Genomic DNA, 25,492 nt, shown 5'->3' with positions numbered 1-25,492 from the left:
CATTTGTAATGATGGTCTTTAATTATGTAAATACAAGTACTGAGGAGGGTGCAGTTCGTACAGTTCTCCTTCTCCTACTCTTTTCCTTGTAAACTTCATCATTTACAGTATCTTGGACCTCCAGTGACACTGAGATTTGGACGGTTCATGTGTGGACACCACACAGCATGACAACAAGGCCCCATAGTTGTGTTTACATATGTACTTTAGCATATCCTTTTCCATTTCCTCAAACTGCTCATGTTGAACAAGGACACTTTAAACTGTGTAGGGAGACTTTTTACAAGGTAATTAGTTGGTAATAAGGTAATAAACTTTATAAATACAAAGAAGAGTAACTATTGTATTGTTTACCACAGAGAAAGGTATGGCAGTTACACTATGGCATTGGTTTTTGCTCCACTGTGTACTGGGGAGGCCACAGTTTATTTACATGAAAGAAAAAATCCAGTGGCCATAAAAAAATAGAAACCCCCTCAGTTTACTTCTAACTGTAAAGGTGTGTATCTTTAAAACTTTTATTTATATATTTATTTAGTAAGTTATTTATTTACTTATATTCACCAATTTATGAATCTGATCTATTGAAATTGAAATGTGACACCTGAATGGTAACTGTCATGGTTGTGCTAAAACGAAATGTGCAGCGCTAAAATATACACAAGGCTTTTAGCTTATAGTTCATGAACTACAACATTAAATATCTCCAGGATGGAAAGTATGGTTGATTGAAGAGGAGTATGTTAAGGGAATATGTTCAAAGAATACATTTTTTTTAAATCATTGTGAGTAACGTAAATCAAGCTTAAATTCCGGTTGTGTGAACACCAAGCTGCAGGACCTGGAGCTGATAAAGAGGAAGTGTTCACTAACTGCTGGCAAACACACTTCATTTTATGTAACCCAGACCACAGGATATTAATATCTCAAGGGGAATGGTTAATAAATAGTACAGCAGGAATTGCTTTGTCAGTGAAATCTGTTTACGTTTCTTGGTTTAAACAACATGTTCAGGATTTGTATTAGATGTAGATCATAATATATCACTGTGACGACTACGTTAACTGCTGGAGAAAAGGGACAAAGGCCACAGTAACATGTGGTGAGTAACAATTTCATATATTCTGAATGAAGACAATTCAAGAATTTTCTGGTTTAATGTTAAATTTATGTTGGTTTAAAATGCACTTAAACTAGGATCTAATCTGCAGAAAAAACAAAAGCACAGGTAAAAGTTTAGGTACATAAAGGACTTTACTGATTAAGTTTCATAAATGATTAGAAGATACAACCTGTGAAATATTTTTACACTGAAGTGCTATTGAAACCTGTCACTGTGACGATTACTTTGACTACTGGGGAAAAGGAACAATGGTGACTGTCACATCAGGTAAAAGAAGCTTTTATTGTCTTCATATTTAAAATGTGATGATTACACTGTTTAATATAGAATATTTACAGTGGCAAAAAAAGCTTAAGGTGCTAGTTTTTGTACGTTGGATATGTTGCTGTATTGTACTGTGATGATGCTTTTGACTACTGGGGAAAAGGCACGATGGTCACAGTTACATCAGGTAAGCCAATCTTTTTCTTTCTATGCATAAAGTTTTATATAAAAACATTTTTTGTATTTTTTAGGATTACAGTTGTGAAGTTGTGACACCATGCAGGTCATTCATTTCTAGAATACTGTAAAGAAATGCTTCATAATCCATAGATTCAATTTAAACTTTGCTGGTGAAAACCATGTTCGGTTCCATCTTCTGAATCCTTTTCTGCAAAAGCCGAGGAAATGTGTCAGAGGGTAGATTGTCATGAAATAACCTGCTATGGAAATGGTAGATATCTGGGAACAGGTTTTTGTATGCAGTGTTTAATAATTTGTTACACTGTGACTACGCTTTTGACTACTGGGGAAAAGGCACTATGGTCACCGTCACCTCAGGTACGTAATTTTATTGTTTCTGACAAGACAGACAAATTCCTAATCACATCACTGAAATATATATCATCATTTTCATGGACTCACAACCATTGGCCATTGATAAGACAGCCAACAGTATTTTGTAACCGGCAATGAATTTGCCAAAAGTTTAAAACTCTTAGCTGTTTAGTTTGGTTGGAACATTAGTCTATCAACACTTGCGCATTCTACTTTGATTTTAACTGTTGCTGAAACCAAACTGTATAACATGAACTAATGGGTTACTGGAGTAATGAGTTTTTGTGAGAAGTGTGAATTGAGTCTCTTAACTGTGACTACTGGGCTTTCGACTACTGGGGAAAAGGCACTATGGTAACAGTGTCATCAGGTAAGATTTGTACCATTTCAAATCTACAGTAGGATATGATTCAGACTTTGAAGTGTCATGTTTAAGTTATACTCTAACTTCTCATCATGTCCAGTCTCAATTCAAAAGGGCATTGTTTTAACACAGTATGTACTGTAAAAAGTCAAACAGCAATATTCTCAGTAGAACACATTGATAGATAATTATGGCTGCTGTGTTTTCCGTCATTTAAGTGGATTTTACAACAGTGGGGTTACATAAATGTTAAGCTCAAATTTTTACGCTCGCCATTTGTAGATGTAGCCTTTTCATACTACAAACTAAGTAGATTCAGTACTGTGTTACTACGAGGCTTTTGACTACTGGGGAAAGGGTACAATGGTAACCGTTTCATCAGGTAAGAACACTATTTAATCTCAAATGTAACTGCTGAAACTCAACAAAAATAATATGCTTTTGTACAAATATGCCATCAACCTACTTAATGATTGTTTACTGACTTTACACCTTCCTTCCGTTAAATTAAAAAAAAATGACTAATGAATTTTGTCAAAGTTATGCATTTAAAGTAAGTTACCCATTTATATCTAGAATAACACAAAACTACTCCACATAATATAACTGAGGGAGCTTAATTTTAGCGCAACAGAATAACTCGAGATAAAAGGAGTAGAGAAACATAAAGGTCTGTGTATGGAGCTTACTAGAAATTTCCACATTCAACATTTTAAAGGTAATGCCTTCCATGCTGTGCTTTGTTACACTACTGAATCAGCTCAACCGACTTCTCTCTGTTTTAACTAATGCTTGGTGAAAAATGTGTCTTGTGTTTTTCATTTAGTATTTTAGTTACATGTTTTGTCTTTCCCTTCTTAGCCACTTCAACTGGACCAACTGTGTTTCCTCTGATACCATGTGGTTCTGGAGACATGGTCACTCTTGGCTGCCTTGCCACCAGCATCACACCCTCCTCACTGACTTTCACATGGAATAAAAATGGGGCTGCCTTGACGGACTTCATTCAGTACCCTCCAGTGCTGAAGGACAACGTCTATACAGGAGCCAGTCAAATCCAAGTGAGGAGACAGGACTGGGACGCGAGGGAGGCTTTCCAGTGTGCTGTGACACATGCTGCAGGAAATGCACAAGCTGACATCATAAAGCCAAGTAAGACCTATGCTAAGTCTTAAATAAATGCCTTTTCAGTAGCTGATTTGAATTCTAGTAGTTTTACATGGCAGAGATGTTAGCGTACTTTCAAATTAGGCAGCAATTTTTATGTTTTCAAATTAAATGTATTAATTACAGAATGTTACAATGTACAAACAGTTTGGTAATAATAACTGATAAATAATGTAATATTTCATTGGTAAAATACAGGGATTAAACTAAGGTAGAATACAGTATCAACCAGAACACCCTTAGTCAAAGACACTTGTAGATTTTACAGTAAACAAATACATTTCTACTAATCAAGTACTACTAGGCAACTTATGATGGTCATATATAAATGCTATTGGTGTAATTTGTCTACAAAAAGTTCATTTGTATTATTTTCTGAGAAGTATTATTAGATACAGACTTCACCATATTCATCTCCAGCTGCTCATTGTGAACGAAAAAGACAACATGATTGGTTTAACTGTTTTAGAAACAATTATACTCCAATATGTCCATCAAAGCAAACAAAAACACATAAGACAGCAGAAAAAGGAAATAATACTTTTACATAATTAAATAAGGAAAAATGTCCCGAACAGTTTTTTTATTTCATAACAAGTAGGCCTAGCAGGAAAAGCAAACAGTGAGGTGGAATGAGAAGGCTGAAGCTTGCTCATGTATATTCACCTTCTGACTCAGTCTATTTTATTCTTTACTAATATACTACATGTCTTCTCCTAATATCTGTCTGCGTCCACTTCACTGTATGTCCATAATTAACAATCACATTAAATCTTGCTTGAAAAGTCAATGTATATGCAGAAGCAAGCATTAAAGCTCAGCTGTTTAATGGTTCATTTTTATTATGAAAAACTAATTTTCCTCTTGACTCTTTCTGCACACAGTGTAATCACTGTGTGCATTTGTGTGACCACATTACATAACATACAGAAGAGTCATAAAGTACAGGCTACAGAAATCAAGATCACATAAAAACTTTAAATTCACTGATCATCTTTGCTTCTGCATATTTATGTTTATATGAATATCATTCCCCACATTCTCATATATATATATTTGTGTATGTGTTTGTTTTTCAGAGGACCGGTTGCCAATTCTTGAAGTGTTGGCCTCCTCCTCTGATGAAGGTGAGGCTTCCTTCTCCTGCTTTGCAAAAGACTTTTCACCAAAAGCTCATGAGATTGAATGGCTGCAAAATGGAGAGGAAATCACCAAAAAAGTGTATGAGCTCAAAACACCTGCTGGGGAAAGAAAGGACGACAATGGAACTAAGCTGTACAATGCAGCAAGTTTTCTCAAAGTGCAGTCCACTGATTGGCCTGCTGATGTTAAGTTTACATGTAAGTTTAAGGGGAAAAATGATACAGAAGTTAATTCAACTGTGACCTACAAACATTGTGTCAATGGTGAGTAAATTTCTACATTTTCGCTGAAATATTGTTGTAAATTTTGAATCAATTTCAATGATTTTGCAGTAATTTCTATTCAATAATTGTTGAATTGTTTTTTTTTCACTCAGAAAAGGGATGTATTGAGCCAGACGTGGAGATAAAGATTGAAGGCCCTGCAACAGAGGATCTGCTCATACACAAAAAAGGATATATAAAATGTGAAGTCAAGATAAACAGGCCATCTGTTGAGAAAATTTATTGGGAGAACCAGGATGGAGATGAAATGGCTGGTGCTGTAACTACTCCCCCTAATGGAAGAAAGGGCACATTTACCCTTCCACTTGAGATCACGTTTGAAGAATGGACCCAGGGAGTAAAGCGCTCCTGCGTTGTTGAACATAAAGATTGGTATCACCCACTGAAGAAAAGCTATGAGAGGAATATTGGTAAGACAACTCAGCAATTGTGCACTGAAAGCATCACTAAAAGCCTGTGTTTAACTCCTCTTGTCACACTATCAAACATAGTTCTACATGTGGCAGGAGGCCTAACTGTTCTCTCATGCTTGCAGGAGGACAGACTCAGCGTCCTTCAGTGTTTATGCTACCACCAGTAGAACAGACTAGCAAAGACATGGTGACCCTGACTTGCTATGTGAAAGACTTCTACCCTCAGGAGGTGTTCATCTCTTGGCTTGTTGATGACGAGCCAGCAGACTCAAAGTACGACTTCAGTACCACAGACCCTGTAGAAAACAATGGATCCTATTCTGCTTATGGCCAGTTATCACTCAGCCTTGAGCAGTGGAAAAACAATGGCGTGGTGTACAGCTGTGTAGTTTACCATGAATCTGTGGCTAACAGCACTAAAGCCATTGTCAGATCCACTGGACAAAGAACATTTGAAAATACCAACCTGGTCAACCTCAACATGAACATCCCTGAAACATGCAAGGCCCAGTAGATGTTATTTTGTGTCACTGTGTGTTCTGCTGTTTGTTGTTTAATGTTTGTTGCTTGTGATATGACATTGTGTTTGTCTCTTTAATGCAGATTCAAAATCAAAATAAAAAAAAAAGCTCTTTGCAACTCTGTTGTTGTTTGTCGCATGCATGTCATGTCCTAATTCAACCAATATTTTGAGGTACAAGTTAATTGTAAGTGCACAGTAACAGTGCAATCCTAATGCAACACAAACTAGCTGTAGTTATTGACATGTTTCTCTTTTAAAGCACAGTTACAACAATATATATCAAACTTTCTGTAATCAATAGAAAAATGTTGCACCACAACCCAATAACTTTGGCCAAACATTCTATGAAACAAATCATGTGTTCATTTTGTGTGTAGATGGTGCATAGACACTGTTTGTGTGACTTTTCTTTGTTTACATGTGTTTACTCTACTGGGTCTTGCATCCCCAACACAACACAGATTATTGTTTCAGGACTAACTCCAGCTCTGTGGTCTCTCAGTCAAATGATGAATATACTGAGTCACAAGCCAAGTCATGCATTCCACACCTTTAATGGGGTCTTTTAAAAGCAAGTCAGCATCACTGTAGGACCACTGTAATCGACACAATTAATGTTTTAGAAGGACATGCAAAACTATTAGGTTTTGTGTGGTTGTAATTTTAATACATGGACTGACTGACTGACTGGTTTACTGAGTGAATCCACTCTAACCTCTGAGGCTATAAAATGCTGCAGCTCAATAATAGAATGTATTGGTCATTGTTTCTTGAGCTTTTGTTCAAAGCTGTGTGTGGACTGCCCCAGGTATTAACTGAATAATTACTGTACATTACATCCAGATTACATCCTGATTGTAAATAACAACCAAACGGACAGTGCCATGGAGGCAGAAGAAGATAACATGGGAAGCACAGCGCTCACCTTCATCCTGCTCTTCCTCATCACTCTGTTGTTCACCATTGGAACTACTGCTTTCAAGGTAACAGTGAGTTCACATATTCAACTTGTGCACAGATTAGCATCAAAATAACTATGACATTACTTGAAAGATGATGAATTAACTTGATGGCGTCCTGTGGTATATTGACTTATGTCTTCTCAACAATTTAACATTTTGACCCCAACAATTGTACATTTCAAGGCCATTATAGCAAACTGAAGTACGTCACTTGCCGTTATTGTTACTGTGTTTGTGAGTTTAGAACTAGCATGAAATATTTTCTTTTCATAAGTTTGTAAGTGAATTAATTTATCAAATACAAACAACAAAAGAAGCCAGATACAACAAAATACCTATGTATTTGTCCCCTGTATATTTATTTTAAAACTTATCTTTAAAGTGCGTGAATGGTGCAGTATTTCACTCAATAATATCAAAGCTGAGCTGACTTGAAAAAGACCTTAATATAATGATGTTAATATAACTATCATGTGCATACAATGGTCATATACCACATTTCTAGTATAAACACACATTTCTGTGGCAACAACAAGCAAAACATTTGATAATTTTGTTGCAAAATTACTAATTCATATTTTTTGTTATTTTCTGTCTTCTCAGGTTAAATGAAACAAGGCAAATCTTCTGTTTAAAAAAAGGAAAAATTATTTTTACTTATGAACTCATAGTGTCATTTATGTAATCCCAATATTGCTTTTTTCATTTTAATTACAAGAGCTTTATGTCTTTTTGAAAATAAATGTTTAAATGAAGATGACAACTGAAGTTGCTATTCCAACTGTTTTCTTTGTTCTTCTATTTTGAAAGTGTTTGTATTGTCTTGTTACACTTACGAATGCTTAATGCACAATACTCAAAAAAGTGCTATGTAACATTTTATCTTTCCTATTATGCAGTCGCTTATGTATATGTTTTTTTATTCAGTTGCTTTGCATATGTAAACTGATATGAGACATTTAAATTTGTTCTCTGTTTCTCTTACTGGCATAACCACTCCTCACACCTGGTGTCTGAGATGCACCGTTGCTCCGTGTATTGTTTCACTTCTGTGTTTTGGCCCTTTTTGGGACCTGTGTGTTACTCAGTGCTTCCGCTTGCTGCTAACCCTGATCACTCTGCCCTGTCATGCCGCAACATCTGTGCAACAGACTTCCAGCCCCATCTCCACCTCACTGTAAGACACCAGTCACTATAAAAGTATGACTCTGCCATCTATACTAAAATATTGCACTTAGAACTGAAAATATGCAGTTGGTTAATTGACCAAAAATCATATGTATAAATGAAGAAATCAAATTCAGCTCACAATTTAAGATGCTCACATCTAACATTTAGAATGAGACAAGTAAATCTCTGCTTCAACTCCAACTGTGAGTTGTTTCTTCAAACATCCCACTGCACCATGTCTGGCAAGGTAAACAAACAGACAGACAGACAGACAGATATGCCAGACTAGGAAATTCCTGTGCCACAGCAGCAGGTCGAAACACGCAATGTACAACACAAAGAATAATAAAAAATAAAATTAAATATAGTAAAATTAAAATAAACGGCAAAGCACACATATGTGTATATACAAAAGCAAACCATACATATAACAGTAAATTATACATGAATGAGTTGGACAGAACTGAAATGAGTAAGGACCAGCAATATACAAAAACAGAATAAAGGTGTATAAACACAAACAGTAGATTTTTGAGTTCCTCTGTCAGACAGAGGTGAGTGAGTTATTGTACAGTGTAATGGCTTGTGGCAGAAAGGATTTTCTGTAAGGGGTACTAATGCAGTGGAGCTGTAGCAGTCAGTTGGAGAAGGCACTCTGCTGCCACCGTGTGGTGGAAAGGGTTGTCAGGATCATCCATGATGGAAAACAGTTCAATGTCCTGCTCTCCACCATCGCCTCCAAAGTGTCCTGTTTGCAGCTGATTACGGAGCCAGCCTTCTTAATCGCTTTATTAAGTCTATTGCAGGAACTGGCTCCAATGCTGCTCCCCCAGCAAACCACAGCAAAGAACAGTACACTGGCCACAAAGAGTGGCAAAAAACCTCCATCTCATCAGCAAGCAGAGTCTACCACTGACCACCAGGTCAGACAGAACACTGCCCATACGGACAAACTGTAGTCTGCCTGTCAGGTAGGCAGTAATCCAGGAGACCATGGAGGTGTCAGATGACAGTGTCCTCAACCCCAAAGTTGGGGCAGGCAGGCAAACTGTAGAGAGTCCAGCAAGGATTTCACCTGCAGCCTCAGACAGGCCAAGACCAATCTCTCCAGCACCTTCATCACACAAGATGTGAGGGCCACTGGCTCATAGTTCCTGAACAGGGAGTCAGACTCATCTGCACCCTAAGTGGCTTCTTTCCAGACAAACTGAATGTGGAGTGGCAACGGGACAACCAACCTCTAAAAACTGCAACAATTCAAAGGAAACTGCAGAGTGTGGAGGGAGTGGAGAAAACCTTCAGTCTAAGCAGTGAGATTGTGCCAAATATGGCAGAGTGGGAAACCGGCTCAAATTTCCCATGCAAGGCCACTCACAATGATACTGAATTTCAAAGAACAAGAAATATTTGTCCAAGTATGTTTCGTGTTTCACAGCACAATATGAAGATGACTGTTATAAATGTAAGAAAAAAAAGCATGCTGCTATAAAGAAATTTTAAAATGAATGTGGAGATTCCCAGCTTCAAGACTGTCATGACGGCAGCATCTGCAGCGAAAGCAACATGCTCTGTCCACACTGTTACTGAGGCAGAGATGACCACAGGTGTTTCTCATCTGCTCACAGGACTGTGAAAGTTTCAGTTCAATTGACTATACAACAAGAAAATCATACGTGTGCTGTTAGACATCTGAAACCCCTTTTGAAAGCACTATAAAGAATGTGTTCGGTGAGCTGAGAATTATTATTTAATACAACTGCAGTTTGCTGGTGTCGTTCATTACAACATAATGACTTTGGGGTTTTTGGATGGCATATGGGCTGACTAGTGTCACATTTCTTTCTTTTTAAACGTCTTCTTTATTTGTAGTAATGTTTTGGAACTGCTTTATATCACATCCACTTCCTTTGATATTTCAGTGTATTTGCTGTGGAGTGCACGTAACGCATATGTGTAAAAGGAAAAAAAGGCAATACTTAAATAAATGAATACATTTTCTGTGCCTGGATTTGTTCTTGCATTCAAAAAAATAAAGATTTACATGTACGGAAAACAAAGTCGTAATTTGCCTCACTGATTACAATAAAACAAATGATTACACATACTGATCTAAAAGTATATTTTAAATCTTCATGTCTTCATTTGCACTTAGCACTACAGTGTACTGTCTCACAGTACCAATATGTATTACTCACAATGTCCACAAGAGTGCAACAAAGCTCCACATGTGCCAGAGCTGACTCACCACTTCTTTGTGAAATACTGGTCCTGTAGTAATGTGAAGATGCTGACAGATCTACAGATCCAACCAAATATCCTCAGGATAATTATCTTCTCCTCATCGACTACAGCTGAGGCACCATTTACCATGACCACAATAAAGTCAATAATTTGGTCTTTAATTATGTAAACACAAATACAAGTACTGAGGAGGGTGTAGTTTTTACAATTCTCCTTAGATTACTCTTGTCCTTGCAAACTTTTGCATACTCTTCATTTACAGTATCTTGGACCTCCAGTGACACTGAAATGTGGACGGTTTATGAGTGGACACCCCACAGCATGAAAACAAGGCTTCATAGTTGTGTTTACGTACTTTAGCATATCCTTTTCCATTTCCTCAAACTGTTCATGTTGAACGAGAACACTTTAAACTGTGTAGGGAGACTTTTTACAAGGTAATTAGTTGGATAATAAACTTTATTTATTTATTTAGTTAGTTAGTTAGTAAGTTATTTATTTACTTATATTTACCAATTTATGAATCTGATCTATTGAAATTGAAATGTGACACCAGAATGGTAACTGTCATGGTTGTGTTATACAGTGCATTAAAACTTGTCAATAATATGACTTTGACAAAAACTTTAATCAGAGAAGGTAGAAATTCTTACCTAAAACGTGAAATGTGCAGCGCTAAAATATACACAAAGCTTTTAGCCTATAGTTCATGAACTACAACATTAAATATCTCCAGGATGGAAAGTATGGTTGATTGAAGAGGAGTATGTTAAGGGAATATGTTCAAAGAATACATTTTTTTTTAAATCATTGTGAGGAACGTAAGTCAAACTTAAATTCATTTGGCTGAGTCCAGTGTATCCGGTTGTGTGAACACCAAGCTGCAGGACCTGGAGCTGATAAAGAGGAAGTGTTCACTAACTGCTGGCAAACACGCTTAATTTTATGTAACCCAGACCACAGGATATTAATATCTCAAGGGGAATGGTTAATAAATAGTACAGCAGGAATTGCTTTGTCAGTGAAATCTGTTTAGGTTCCTTGGTTTAAACAACATGTTCAGGATTTATAATAGATGTAGATCATAATATATCACTGTGACGACTACTGCTGGAGAAAAGGGACAAAGGCCACAGTAACATGTGGTGAGTAACACTTTCATATATTTTGAATGAAGACAATTCAAGAATTTTCTGGTTTAATGTTAAATTTATGTTGGTTTAAAATGCACTTAAACTAGGATGTTATCTGCAGAAAAAACAAAAGCACAGGTAAAAGTTTAGGTACATAAAGGACTTTACTGATTAAGTTTCATAAATGATTAGAAGATACAACCTGTGAAATATTTTTGCACTGAAGTGCTATTGAAACCTGTCACTGTGACGATTACTTTGACTACTGGGGAAAGGGAACAATGGTGACTGTCACATCAGGTAAAAGAAACTTTTATTGTCTTCATATTGAAAATGTGATGATTACACTGTTTATTATATAATACAGTGGCAACAAAAGCTTGAGGTGCTAGATTTTGTACGTTGGATATGTTGCTGTATTGTACTGTGATGATGCTTTTGACTACTGGGGAAAAGGCACGATGGTCACAGTCACATCAGGTAAGACCATCTTTTTCTTTCTATGCATAAAGTTTTATATAAAAAAATTTTTTGTATTTTTTAGGATTACAGTTGTGAAGTTGTGACATCATGCAGGTCATTCATTTCTAGAATACTGTAAAGAAATGCTTCATAATCCATAGATTCAATTTAAACTTTGCTGGTGAAAACCATGTTCGGTTCCACCTCCCGAATCCTTTTCTGCAAAAGCCGAGGAAATGTGTCAGAGGGTATATTGTCATGAAATAACCTGCTATGGAAATGGTAGATATCTGGGAACAGGTTTTTGTATGCAGTGTTTAATAATTTGTTGCACTGTGACTACGGTTTTGACTACTGGGGAAAAGGCACTATGGTCACCGTCACTTCAGGTACGTAATTTTATTGTTTCTGAAAAGACAGAGAAATTCCTAATCACATCACTGAAATATATATCATCATTTTCATCGACTCACAACCATTGGCCATTGATAAGACAGCCAACAGTATTTTGTAGCCGGCAATGAATTTGCCAAAAGTTTAAAACTCTTGGCTGTTTAGTTTGGTTGGAACATTAGTCTATCAACACTTGTGCATTCTACTTTGATTTTAACTGTTGCTGAAACCAAACTGTATAACATGAACTAATGGGTTACTGGAGTAATGAGTTTTTGTGAGAAGTGTGAATTGAGTCTCTTAACTGTGACTACTGGGCTTTCGACTACTGGGGAAAAGGCACTATGGTAACAGTGTCATCAGGTAAGATTTGTACCATTTCAAATCTACAGTAGGATATGATTCAGACTTTGAAGTGTCATGTTTAAGTTATACTCTAACTTCTCATCATGTCCAGTCTCAATTCAAAAGGGCATTGTTTTAACACAGTATGTACTGTAAAAAGTCAAACAGCAATATTCTCAGTAGAACACATTGATAGATAATTATGGCTGCTGTGTTTTCCGTCATTTAAGTTGATTTTACAACAGTGGGGTTACATAAATGTTAAGCTCAAATTTTTACGCTCGCCATTCGTAGATGTAGCCTTTTCATACTACAAACTAAGTAGATTCAGTACTGTGTTACTACGAGGCTTTTGACTACTGGGGAAAGGGTACAATGGTAACCGTTTCATCAGGTAAGAACAATATTTACTCTCAAATGTAACTGCTGAAACTCAACAAAAATAATATGCTTTTGTACAAATATGCCACCAACCTACTTAATGATTGTTTACTGACTTTACACCTTCCTTCCGTTAAATTAAAAAAAAAAATGACTAATGAATTTTGTCAAAGTTATGCATTTAAAGTAAGTTACCCATTTATATCTAGAATAACACAAAACTACTCCACATAATATAACTGAGGGAGCTTAATTTTAGCGCAACAGAGTAACTCGAGATAAAAGGAGTAGAGAAACATAAAGGTCTGTGTATGGAGCTTACTAGAAATTTCCACATTCAACATTTTAAAGGTAATGCCTTCCATGCTGTGCTTTGTTACACTACTGAATCAGCTTAACCGACTTCTCTGTTTTAACTAATGCTTGGTGAAAAATGTGTCTTGTGTTTTTCATTTAGTATTTTAGTTACATGTTTTGTTTTTCCTTTTTTAGCCACTTCAACTGGACCAACTGTGTTTCCTCTGACACCATGTGGTTCTGGGACTGAAGACATGGTCACTCTTGGCTGCCTTGCCACCGGCTTCACACCCTCCTCACTGACTTTCACATGGAACAAAAATGGGGCTGCCTTGACGGACTTCATTCAGTACCCTCCAGTACAGAAAGGCAATGCCTACACAGGAGCCAGTCAAATCCAAGTGAGGAGACAGGACTGGAATGAAAGGGACACTTTGCAGTGTGCTGTGACACATGCTGCGGGAAATGCACAAGCTGTTGTCCCTCCACCAACACGTAAGACCATTGGTAAGATACAGGGATTAAACTGAGGTAGAATACAGTATCAACCAGAACACGCTTAGTCAAAGACACTTGTAGATTTTACAGTAAACAAATACATTTCTACTAATCAAGTACTACTAGGCAACTTATGATGGTCATATATAAATGCTATTGGTGTAATCTGTCTACAAAAAGTTCATTTGTATTATTTTCTGAGAAGTATTATTAGATACAGACTTCACCATATTCATCTCCAGCTGCTCATTGTGAACGAAAAAGACAACATGATTGGTTTAACTGTTTTAGAAACAATTATACTCCAATCTGTCCATCAAAACAAACAGAAACACATAAGACAGCAGAAAAAGGAAATAATACTTTTGAAAAATTAAATAAGGAGAAATGTACTTAACAATTTTATTTAAGTAATTTATATTTTATATTTCATAGCACGTAGGCCTAGCAGGAAAAGCAAACAGTGAGGTGGAATGAGAAGGCTGAAGCTTGCTCATGTATATTCACCTTCTGACTCAGTCTATTTTATTCTTTCCTAATATAAATGTCCTCTGCACCTGTCTAAAAAGGATTATTGCACTGTGCTCTGCGTCTTTCCATCTGTCTGCATAACCCCAGTTCTTCCTAATCTCTGTCCGACTCCACTTTCACTGTATGTTGATAATTAACATTCACATTAAGTCTGTCTTTGCTTGCCTGAAAAGTCAATGTATGTGCAGAAGCAAGAATTAAAGCTCAGCTGTTCAATTAGGCATTTTTACTAGAAAAAACATTTTCCTTTGACTCTTTCTACACACAGTGTAATCACTGTGTGCATTTGTGTGTACACATTGCATAACATACAGAAAAGTCATAAACTACAGGCTATAATAAATCTAGATTACATGAAAATTGTGGTTCATTGTTCATCTTTGCTTCTGCATATTTAGGTTTATATGGATATTATACCCTGCTTCTGCATACATATATTTGTGTATGTGTTTGTTTTTCAGGATGCCCTTTCACAACTCTTGAATTGTTGGCTTCCGCCTCTGATGAGGGAGATCAGGCTTCCTTCTCCTGCTTTGCCAAAGACTTTTCACCCAAAGATTATGAGATTGAATGGCTGCAAAATGGAAAGGAAATCACCAAGAAAATATATGAGATCAAAACACCTGCTTGGGAAAATATGTTGGCAAATGGAACTAAGCTGTACAGTGCAGCAAGTTTTCTCAAAGTGCAGTCCACTGATTTGCCTGCTGGTGTTAAGTTTACATGTAAGTTTAAGGGGAAAAATGGTGCAGAAGTTAATTCAACTGTGACGTACAACTCTTGTGTTAATGGTGAGTCAATTTCTACATTTTCTCTGAAATATTGTTGTCAATTTTGAATCAACTTCAATAATTTTGCAGTAATTTCTGTTCTGTAATTGTTCATTGATTTCTCACTCAGGTGACAAACCATGTACTGAGCTAGACGTGGATGTAAAGATCGAAGGCCCTGCAACAGAGGATCTGCTCATACACAAAAAAGGATATATAAAATGTGAAGTCAAGGTAAACAGGCCATCTGTTGAGAAAATTTATTGGGAGAACCAGGATGGAGATGAAATGGCTGATGCTGTAATGACTCCCACTAATAGAAGAACGGGCACATTTACCCTTCCACTTGAGATCACGTTTGAAGAATGGACCCAGGGAGTAAAGCGCTCCTGCGTTGTTGAACATAAAGATTGGTATCACCCACTGAAGACCAGATATGAGAGGAATATTGGTAAGACAATTCAGCAATTGTGCACTGAAAGCATCACTAAAAGCCTGTGTTTAACTCCTCTTGTCACACTATCAAACATAGTTCTACATGTGGCAGGAGGCCTAACTGTTCTCTCATGCTTGCAGGAGGACAGACTCAGCGTCCTTCAGTGTTTATGCTACCACCAGTAGAACAGACTAGCAAAGACATAGTGACCCTGACTTGCTATGTGAAAGACTTCTACCCTCAGGAGGTGTTCGTCTCTTGGCTTGTTGATGACGAGCCAGCAGACTCAAAGTACGACTTCAGTACCACAAACCCTGTAGAAAACAATGGATCCTATTCTGCTTATGGCCAGTTATCACTCAGCCTTGAGCAGTGGAAAAACAATGGCGTGGTGTACAGCTGTGTAGTTTACCATGAATCTGTGGCTAACAGCACTAAAGCCATTGTCAGATCCACTGGACAAAGAACATTTGAAAATACCAACCTGGTCAACCTCAACATGAACATCCCTGAAACATGCAAGGCCCAGTAGATGTTATTTTGTGTCACTGTGTGTTCTGCTGTTTGTTGTTTAATGTTTGTTGCTTGTGATATGACATTGTGTTTGTCTCTTTAATGCAGATTCAAAATCAAAATAAAAAAAAAAGCTCTTTGCAACTCTGTTGTTGTTTGTCGCATGCATGTCATGTCCTAATTCAACCAATATTTTGAGGTACAAGTTAATTGTAAGTGCACAGTAACAGTGCAATCCTAATGCAACACAAACTAGCTGTAGTTATTGACATGTTTCTCTTTTAAAGCACAGTTACAACAATATATATCAAACTTTCTGTAATCAATAGAAAAATGTTGCACCACAACCCAATAACTTTGGCCAAACATTCATGTAGATGGTGCATAGACACTGTTTGTGTGACTTGTCTTTGTTTACATGTGTTTAACTCTACTGGGTCTTGCATCCCCAACACAACACAGATTATTGTTTCAGGACTAACTCCAGCTCTGTGGTCTCTCAGTCAAATGATGAATATACTGAGTCACAAGCCAAGTCATGCATTCCACACCTTTAATGGGATCTTTTAAAAGCAAGTCAGCATCACTATAGGACCACTGTAATCAACACAATTAACGTTTTAGAAGGACATGCAAAACTATTAGGTTTTGTGTGGTTGTCATTTTAATAGTTGGACGGACAGACGGACTGACCTCTGAAGCTATAAAATGTTTTGCTGCAGCTCAATAATAGAATGTATTGGTCATTGTTTCTTGAGCTTTTGTTCAAAGCTGTGTGTGGACTGTCCCAGGTATTAACTGAATAATTATTGCACATTACATCCAGATTACATCCTGATTGTAAATAACAACCAAACGGACAGTGCCATGGAGACAGAAGAAGATAACATGGGAAGCACAGCGCTCACCTTCATCCTGCTCTTCCTCACCACTCTGTTGTTCACCATTGGAACTACTGCTTTCAAGGTAACAATGCTGTTCAATTTGTGCACAGACTGACATCCAAAATAACAATGACATTACCTGAGAGGTATGAATCAACTCTGAGGTAACCTGTGGTTATGTCTTATCAACAATTTAACATTTTGAGCCCAACAATCATTATCGCAAATTTCAAGGCCATTATAGCCAATTATAATATATTATGATACACCAATATTGTAAATGTCATGCGCTTATAATATATTATATATTATATATTATATATTATATATTATATATTATATACATATTTCCAGTATAAACACACATTTCTGTGGCAACAAATATCTTTGGTTGGTTGGTATATTTGGTTACTTTGGTGCAAAATTACTAATCCATATTTTTCTGTTGTTTTCTGACTTTTCAGGTTAAATGAAACAAGACAAACCTGTAAAAAAAAAAAAAAAAAAAAGGAAAAAAAAAAAAAAAAAAAAAAATTCTGCTAACTCAGCACCATGTAAGTAATTACAATTGCACTTTTTTCATTTTAGTTTCAAGAGTTCTCTGTCTTTTTGAAAAGAAATGTTTAAGTGAGGATAACAAATGATGTTGCTGCTCCGGTAAGGTCTTGAAAAAGACCTTACAAAAGAAATGTTTAGGTGACAGTGGGAAAAGTTTTAAGACATCTTTAAAAAGAGGTCGGACCACTAGCACTCACAATTTATGTCTATACTGTAATGTTTTGATACAGCAGTGTTGTAACTGGCGTGTGCATACAGCGATCATATGTTTCCAGTATAAACACACATTTCTGTGGTAACAAATACCAAAGAATTTGATCACTCTGGTGCAAAATTACTAATCCATATTTTTTCTGTTTTCTGTCTTTTCAGATTAAATATAACAAGGCAAAACTTCTGTTAAAAAAACTTTTTTTTCTTATGAACTGCTAGCATCATGTAAGTAATCACAATTGTCCTTTTTTCATTTTAATTTCAAGAGCTTTATGTCTTTTTGAAAAGAAATGTTTGGTAACAAATGAGGTAACAACTGATGATAATATTGTTAGCTCCACCTTGAGAGTGGCAGCTTGTTGGAGCAGCCTTTAGTGTCACAATGACTTCCAAGAACTTTTGCTACTTTTTCGTGGTATATCTATCTATCTATGCTGCTACTCCAACTTTGAATTAAAAAAGACCTTAAGACAAAAGAAATGTTTAGGTGGGAAAAGTTTTACTTTAAAGAAATTTTTAAAAAGAGGTCACAGCAGCATTCAGGTTTCATGTCTATATTGTAATATTTTATGATACAGCAGTGTTGTCACTGGCATGTGCATACAGTGGTCATATATTTCCAGTATGAACACACATTTCTGTGGCAACAAATAGCAAAACATTTGATCATTTGGTGACAAATTACTAATCCATATTTTTTTCTGTTCTCTTCTGTCTTTTCAGGTTAAATGTAACAAGGCTTCTGTTAAAAAAAAAAAAAAAAAAAAAAAAACTACTAAAAAAATTACAGTTTCTTATGAACTCATAGTATCATGTAAGTAATCACACTTGTCCTTGTTTTCATTTTAATTTTTCATTTTAATGACAGAGCTTATGTCTTTTTGAAAATAAATGTTTAAGTGAAAATAACAACTGATGTTGCTACTCCATCTCTGACTTGAAAAAGACCTTAAGACAAAAGAAATGTTTAGGTAACAATGGGAACAAATAGCAAAACATTTGATCATTTGGTAAAAAATTACTAATCCATATTTTTTCTCTTTTCTGTCTTTTCAGGTTAAATATAACAAGGCAAAATTTCTGTTAGAAAAAAATCTAATTTCTTTCTAATGATCTCCTAGCATCATGTAAGTAATCACAATCGTCCTTTTGTCATTTTAATTTCAAGAGCTTTATGCCTTTTTGAAAATAAATGTTTAAATAAAGATGACAACTGATGTTGCTACTCCAATTGTTTTCTTTGTTCTACTATTTTGAAAGTGTTTGTATTGTCTTGTTATACTTACAAAAGCTTAAAAGTGCTATGTAACATTTTATCTTTCCTATTATGTAGTTGCTTAATTTTCATGTCTGTTATTAATAGACTTGAAAACAAAAACCTTTAGCAAAGCCATGAGAAGTCTCATGAAATCTATGTGACAACATATGTAAAATAAATTTGCTCTCTGTTTCTTCTCAAATAGCAAAACATTTGATCATTTTGGTGCAAAATCACTAATCCATATTTTTTCTGTGTTTTTCTGTCTTTTCAGGTTAAATGTAACAAGGCTTCTGTTAAAAAATTAAAAAAAAAAAACTAATAAAAAAATTACAGTTTCTTATGAACTCATAGTATCATGTAAGTAATCACACTTGTCCTTGTTTTCATTTTAATTTTTCATTTTAATGACAGAGCTTATGTCTTTCTGAAAATAAATGTTTAAGTGAAAATAACAACTGATTTTGCTACTCCATCTCTGACTTGAAAAAGACCTTAAGACAAAAGAAATGTTTAGGTAACAATGGGAACAAATAGCAAAACATTTGATCATTTGGTAAAAAATTACTAATCCATATTTTTTCTCTTTTCTGTCTTTTCAGGTTAAATATAACAAGGCAAAATTTCTGTTAGAAAAAAATCAAATTTCTTTCTAATGATCTCCTAGCATCATGTAAGTAATCACAATTGTCCTTTTGTCATTTTAATTTCAAGAGCTTTATGCCTTTTTTGAAAATAAATGTTTAAATAAAGATGACAACTGATGTTGCTACTCCAATTGTTTTCTTTGTTCTATTTTCAAAGTGTTTGTATTGTCTTGTTATACTTACAAATGCTTAAAAGTGCTATGTAACATTTTATCTTTCCTATTATGTAGTCGCTTAATTTTCATCTGTTATTAATAGACTTGAAAACAAAAACCTTTAGCAAAGCCATGAGAAGTCTCATGAAATCTATGTGACAACATATGTAAAATAAATTTGCTCTCTGTTTCTTCTCAAATAGCAAAACATTTGATCATTTTGGTGCAAAATCACTAATCCATATGTTTTCTGTGTTTTTCTGTCTTTTCAGGTTAAATGAAATAAGTCAAACCTTCTGGTAAAAAATAGAAACAAAAAAAATTTAATATAACAATAAACAAAAAAAAAATCACAGTTTCCTAAGAACTCATAGTATCATGTAAGTAATCACAATTGTCCTTGTTTCCATTTTAATTTTTAATTTTAATAACAGAGCTTATGTCTTTTTGAAAATAAATGCTTAAGATTACAACTGATGTTGCTACTCCAACTATTTTCTTTGTTTATTTATTATTTTGAAAAGATTTGTGTTGTCTTGTTACATGTATTGTTTAATACTCAATATTCATAAAAGTGCTATTTAACATTTTATCTTTATTATTGTTTTTATTATATAACATAATGTTATGCTCATCACCTCCCCAGAACCTGGAAAAAACAACCCTTGTTCATCTCAACATGTAAATTTGGAGACTTTACAGTCGCTCAATTTTCGGGTCTGTTATTAATGGTCCTGAAAACAAAAACCTTTAGCAAACCCATGAGAAGTCTCATGAAATCTATGTGAAAAACATATGTAAACTGATATGAGATATTTAAATTTGTTCTCTGTTTCTCTTACTGGCATAACCACTCCTCACACCTGGTGTCTGAGATGCACCGTTGCTCCGTGTATTGTTTCACTTCTGTGTTTTGGCCCTTTTTGGGACCTGTGTGTTACTCAGTGCTTCCGCTTGCTGCTAACCCTGATCACTCTGCCCTGTCATGCCGCAACATCTGTGCAACAGACTTCCAGCCCCATCTCCACCTCACTTTAAGACACCAGTCACTATAAAAGTATGACTCTGCCATCTAGCTTAAATACTAAAATATTACACATAGAAATGAAAATATGCAGATGGTTAATTGACCACAATCTGAAGGTATGTATAACTGAGGAAATCAAATTCAGCTCATAATTTAATATGTGTACATCTAACATTTAGAACGAGACAAGTAAATCTCTGCTCTATCTCAGGACTGCAAGATGTCCCTCCAAAAATCACACTGCACCATGTCTGGCAAGGTGAATGGGGGGCCTCACCAGTCAGACTCATCTGCACCCTAAGTGACTTCTTTCCGAACAAACTGAATGTGGAGTGGCAACGGGACAACCAACCTCTAAAAACTGCAACAATTGAAAGGAAACTGCAGAGTGTGGAGGCAAAGAACAAAACCTTCAGTCTAAGCAGTGAGATTGTGCCAAATATGGCAGAGTGGGAAACCGGCTCAAATTTCACATGCAAGGCCACTCACAATGAAAATGAATTTCAAGAAACAATAAATATTTGTAAAAGTAAGTATGTTGCACAATATGAAGATGACTGTTATAAATGTTTTAAGAAAAAAATGCATGCTGCTATAAAGATATTTTAAAGTGATTAAAAAACATGATTTTTCCTACAGTCCAAGCAAACAGCTCTCCATCAATTCATGTGGAGATTCCCAGCTTCAAGACTGTCATGATGGCAACATCACCAGTGAAAGCAACATGTTCTGTCCACACTGTTTTTAAGGCAGAGGTGACCTGGCAGATGGATGGAAACGTTGTAGAAAGTAGCAAAGTGGAAAAGGCTGCAAATAAAACTCATATAATCAGTCATGTGACCGTTCCCTTAAGTGAGTGGAAACTACTGAATCGTTTGACATGTAAAGCTGAACATAGATGTTTCTCATCCACTGTCCCCTCAATGGGTGTGAATGTTTCAGGTAAGCTGACTATACAACAAGAAAATCATACCTATCATAACTGTAATTGACTGTAAGGAGATAATTCTGCTTTGTTTCCTGTCTGTATGATCCAGTGTCTGCAGTTACAGCTCCATCAGTGGAGATCAGGAGATCTCTCCCAGATTTGCTGAAGGGTGCAAGTGCTGTGTTTGAGTGTGACATCAAAAATGTCTCCTCCACTGACCTCTACGTCACCTTTAAGGCCAACAATACTGATATCTCTGAAAAACAGTTTGTTGAGCTTCCTGAAGCCACAGGCCTCTATTCTATCACTAGACATTTCTCTGTCCCTGAAATTTACTGGAAGAAAGACACAACTTTCACCTGCAAAGTCCATCAAGGCTTTTCCAAAAGCTTCACATCAAATCCAATTGGCAATATTTTTGGTGAGAGGAGTTACCCTTCTTTCCTTTCATGACAGCTCATTTGACGTTTCACACTTTATCAATAGATTGATTCATTGATTCACTGACTCATCTCTCATTTAGTGGACCCATCTGTGGAACTTCTTCTGGTCCCCAGTCAAGAGTCAGGACCACAGAGACTCTTATGCTCAGGATGGGGCTTCAACCCTCAAATTAAATGGCTTCCTGAGTCTCAGCAAAGAACTTCTTTGAAGAATGACCTCACCATGGGAGCAGATGGACATGTGGCAGTAACCAGTCAACTTCATATCCCTCAAACAGAGTGGAAAACAGGGAAGGTCTTTACATGTCAAGTGTCTGACAGGTCTCTGAATAAAAATGTCAGCAAGGAAATCAGCATCTGTTCAGGTAAAATGAACCATATCCATAAACATGTTGATGCAGTAAGTGTAGAATAATTACATTCATACTGTCCTGTCATGTTTCCTCTCTTCAGTAATTCCAGCATCATCTCAGATAGTTGGTGTATATGTTCAAGGACCACCGCTCCAGCAGTTTCACAACAAGGAACAGGTGACTATCACCTGCCTTCTGGTTGGCCCTCGTCTTAATGATTTCTCCATTACCTGGAAGGTTGATGGGGACAAATATTCTCTGAATGTCCACACGGAGCCACCAGTGAGTCACAGCAATGGGACAGAGACTTTGCGGAGTTTCCTCAATGTGTCAGCAGAGGACTGGCACGCATATAAACAAGTGTCTTGTGAAGGAAAGCACCAATGCTCCAGTCAGAGCTACAAGGACCATATACGCAAAAGCAGAGGTAGAGTTAAATATAAGAAACATGAAGTTGATTCTTTGTAATTGTTAATAGCTGTGTCTGAATTTCCAGAGGATTCAACATAATCTCAGAAGGCAAGATTACATCAGAAAGTCACCACTGATAAAATAATGTTCTCCATGATGCTTGTTGTCTTCTCTCTGTTTCTCAAGACCTCTATAGACCAACAGTGAAGATAATACAACCAACTGCCTCTGAGCTGTCTACATCAGACACCCTCACACTTACTTGCCTAGTTTCTGGATACTTCCCACCCAGTGTCATAGTGTACTGGGAGGAGAATGGCCTGACACTCCCATCATCTCGCTACACCAACGGTGCTGAATGGAAATACTCAGGGAGCATCGCTTATTCAATGACCAGCAGACTAAACGTATCCAAAACTGAAGACAAGAGCTCTACATATTCTTGTGCTGTTAGACATGAGTCATCTGAAACTCCTTTTGAAAGCACTATAAAGAATGTGTTCGGTGAGTTGAGAATTATTATTTAATACAACTGCAGTTTGCTGGTGTTGTTCATTACATCGTAGAGTGTCTAATGTTTCTCTGGCCTCAAAGTTGCCAAATAGTCATGTGCGCACAAAGGTAAAGAAGAAAAGACGCCTATCGTCTGCAAAACATTTGCTCTTAATTAATCTGATATCATTTATTTTTATTAAATCATGTTGCTTTCCACTTCTGTGAAGAAACGTTTTAACACAACTTGTAAATCAAACCTCTGTGACTATTTGCCCCAGCCACAGTGACCCACAGCAAACCTTCAGCCACCTTGCTCCAGGGAACAAATGAACTTGTGTGCCTGGTGATTGGCTTCAGCCCTGCATCCATTAACATCACTTGGTCTCTTGATGAATCCATGGAACTGCTGCACTACAACACTAGTGAGCCCCAAAGAGGCCAGAACGGAAAGTTCAGTATCCAAAGCCGCCTTCGTCTTTCTCAAATCACCTGGTTACCTGGGGGAGTCATCACCTGCAGGGTGACACATGCAAACACCACCTTATCCCTGAATGTAACAAAACCAGGTGCTAATTCATCCATTGATCTGCCTCTTCTTGCACACTATAGATTGCACATTCTAGGTTAACCACTTACTGTATTTCACACTCTGAGTCGCTTTGGTAACTACGCAGATTACTTTATTAAAATCTCCTCCCAGTCCTCCTTCCAAGGCAGTAAGTGTTCACTGACAAATCTCATTTCAATTCTTTCACAGACACCTTGGAGCGCTGTAATTTCTTCGATGATATCATGCATGCTGATGTGACTCAAGACACAGGTGTGGAAAGCTGGTATATGGCTTTCGCTTTTCTCCTGTTTTTCCTCATCTCTGTCATCTACAGTGTCGTGGCTACCATAGTTAAGGTACGATAAAGCAGCTGTGCTCATTTAATATTTATGGGTAGTTAAAATTGAAGTTTTTAAATATTTCTACTCAAAACTAAACTGTCACCAATCCTAACACATTCCCTATGTTTTTTTTTCCTTTTAGACTAAGTGATAATGATGACAAGACTGATCCCAATTTATGATCCAAATGTGGGTTTGGGGTTTTTGGATGGCAAAGGGCATGACTAATTTTACATTTCTTTCATTTTAAATTTCTTCTTCACTTTCAATTCATTTCTTTCTTCTTTTTTCCCCCCTTATTTCTGTTTTTACAAAAATGTTTTGGAATTGCTTAATATCATATCCACTTTTTTGATGTTTCAGTGCGTTTGCTGTGGAATGTAATGCATATATGTTAAAGGAAAAAAAAAATAAAATGAATACAATTAAAAAATGATTTCAAAATGACTTTCAAAAATTTATACAGCATTTATTTATACATACATAACTTCCATGACTGTACTATCTTCAGGCATTTAAAAAACATGATGATGATTACACATACTGATGTAAAAATATACTTAAAATCTTCAGGTCATCATATACTTTGTACTACAGTGTACTCTCACAGTACCAACATGCCTGTATTACTCAGTTTGTCCACAAGAGTGCAACAAAGCTCCACATGTGCCACAGCTGATTTGCCACCTCTTTGTGAAACACTGGTCCTGTAGTAATGTGGAGATGCTGACAGATCTGAACTGAACTTACTAAATGGTATGATACAGAGCTGCACTCACTTAAAAGCACAGGCTGTTATTTCTGTCCCTTCTCTCTATACACACACATACAAGCACACAGTCACTGTAAATGTGTGCACACACTGTCTCCGAGTTAGAGCTGCATGTGTGGGTCTGCATTTGTGTACCTTGTGGGTTTAAAGGAATTCACATCTGGGAGGGATGACATTAAGCACATTCAAGCTTACTATTGGCTACCTCTGGAGTGATCTGGCACTGTGTGTGTCCCCATTGGCTGGGGACCCCATGGCAGCCAGCCCAAATCTGTGACGCTGTTGCTGGGATGGAGTCGCAGCATGCTGCTGCCAGTCTAAATGCCAAGGGGCCGGCAACAGGGAAGCAGGGCACCATGCCCAGCTGGCTGCCTAAGAGTGTCTCCCTGTCTAATACCTCCATACCCTCTCATTCCCTAGCACCAAGCCCCCGGCCTCAAGGTTCTTTCTTGACCCTTTCAGTCGTTCCATAAAAACCAGGGATAGGTA

At 36.6% G+C, this 25,492-nt stretch overlaps 1 protein-coding gene and 1 gene segment (V, D, J or C); both read left to right on the top strand.

Moving 5' to 3' along the window:
* The window catches only part of LOC121197979, an 83,932-nt gene extending 67,085 nt beyond the window's left edge, over positions 1 to 16,847 (top strand). The window contains 4 exon segments of the C gene segment in view: positions 3,168 to 3,458; positions 4,553 to 4,879; positions 15,150 to 15,470; positions 15,596 to 16,847. Of these exon segments, the coding sequence occupies positions 3,168 to 3,458; positions 4,553 to 4,879; positions 15,150 to 15,470; positions 15,596 to 15,987 (1,331 nt within the window).
* LOC121197996 (immunoglobulin mu heavy chain-like) overlaps positions 1 to 24,255 on the top strand; it is a 180,519-nt gene extending 156,264 nt beyond the window's left edge. The window contains exons 4-13 of the mRNA XM_041061787.1: positions 11,777 to 11,822; positions 13,416 to 13,727; positions 20,931 to 21,239; positions 21,350 to 21,652; positions 21,748 to 22,059; positions 22,162 to 22,446; positions 22,535 to 22,861; positions 23,032 to 23,349; positions 23,619 to 23,906; positions 24,098 to 24,255. Coding sequence (XP_040917721.1) covers positions 11,777 to 11,822; positions 13,416 to 13,727; positions 20,931 to 21,239; positions 21,350 to 21,652; positions 21,748 to 22,059; positions 22,162 to 22,446; positions 22,535 to 22,861; positions 23,032 to 23,349; positions 23,619 to 23,906; positions 24,098 to 24,255 — 2,658 coding nt within the window. The remainder of the gene's footprint in view (positions 1 to 11,776; positions 11,823 to 13,415; positions 13,728 to 20,930; positions 21,240 to 21,349; positions 21,653 to 21,747; positions 22,060 to 22,161; positions 22,447 to 22,534; positions 22,862 to 23,031; positions 23,350 to 23,618; positions 23,907 to 24,097) is intronic.
* Positions 24,256 to 25,492: the final 1,237 nt, after the last annotated feature.

The sequence above is a fragment of the Toxotes jaculatrix genome, chromosome 18 (assembly GCF_017976425.1).
Source record: "Toxotes jaculatrix isolate fToxJac2 chromosome 18, fToxJac2.pri, whole genome shotgun sequence".
NCBI lineage: Eukaryota > Metazoa > Chordata > Actinopteri > Toxotidae > Toxotes > Toxotes jaculatrix.
The sequence above is the reverse complement of the archived record's forward strand: the minus strand, read 5'-3'. Positions and strand labels throughout refer to the sequence as shown.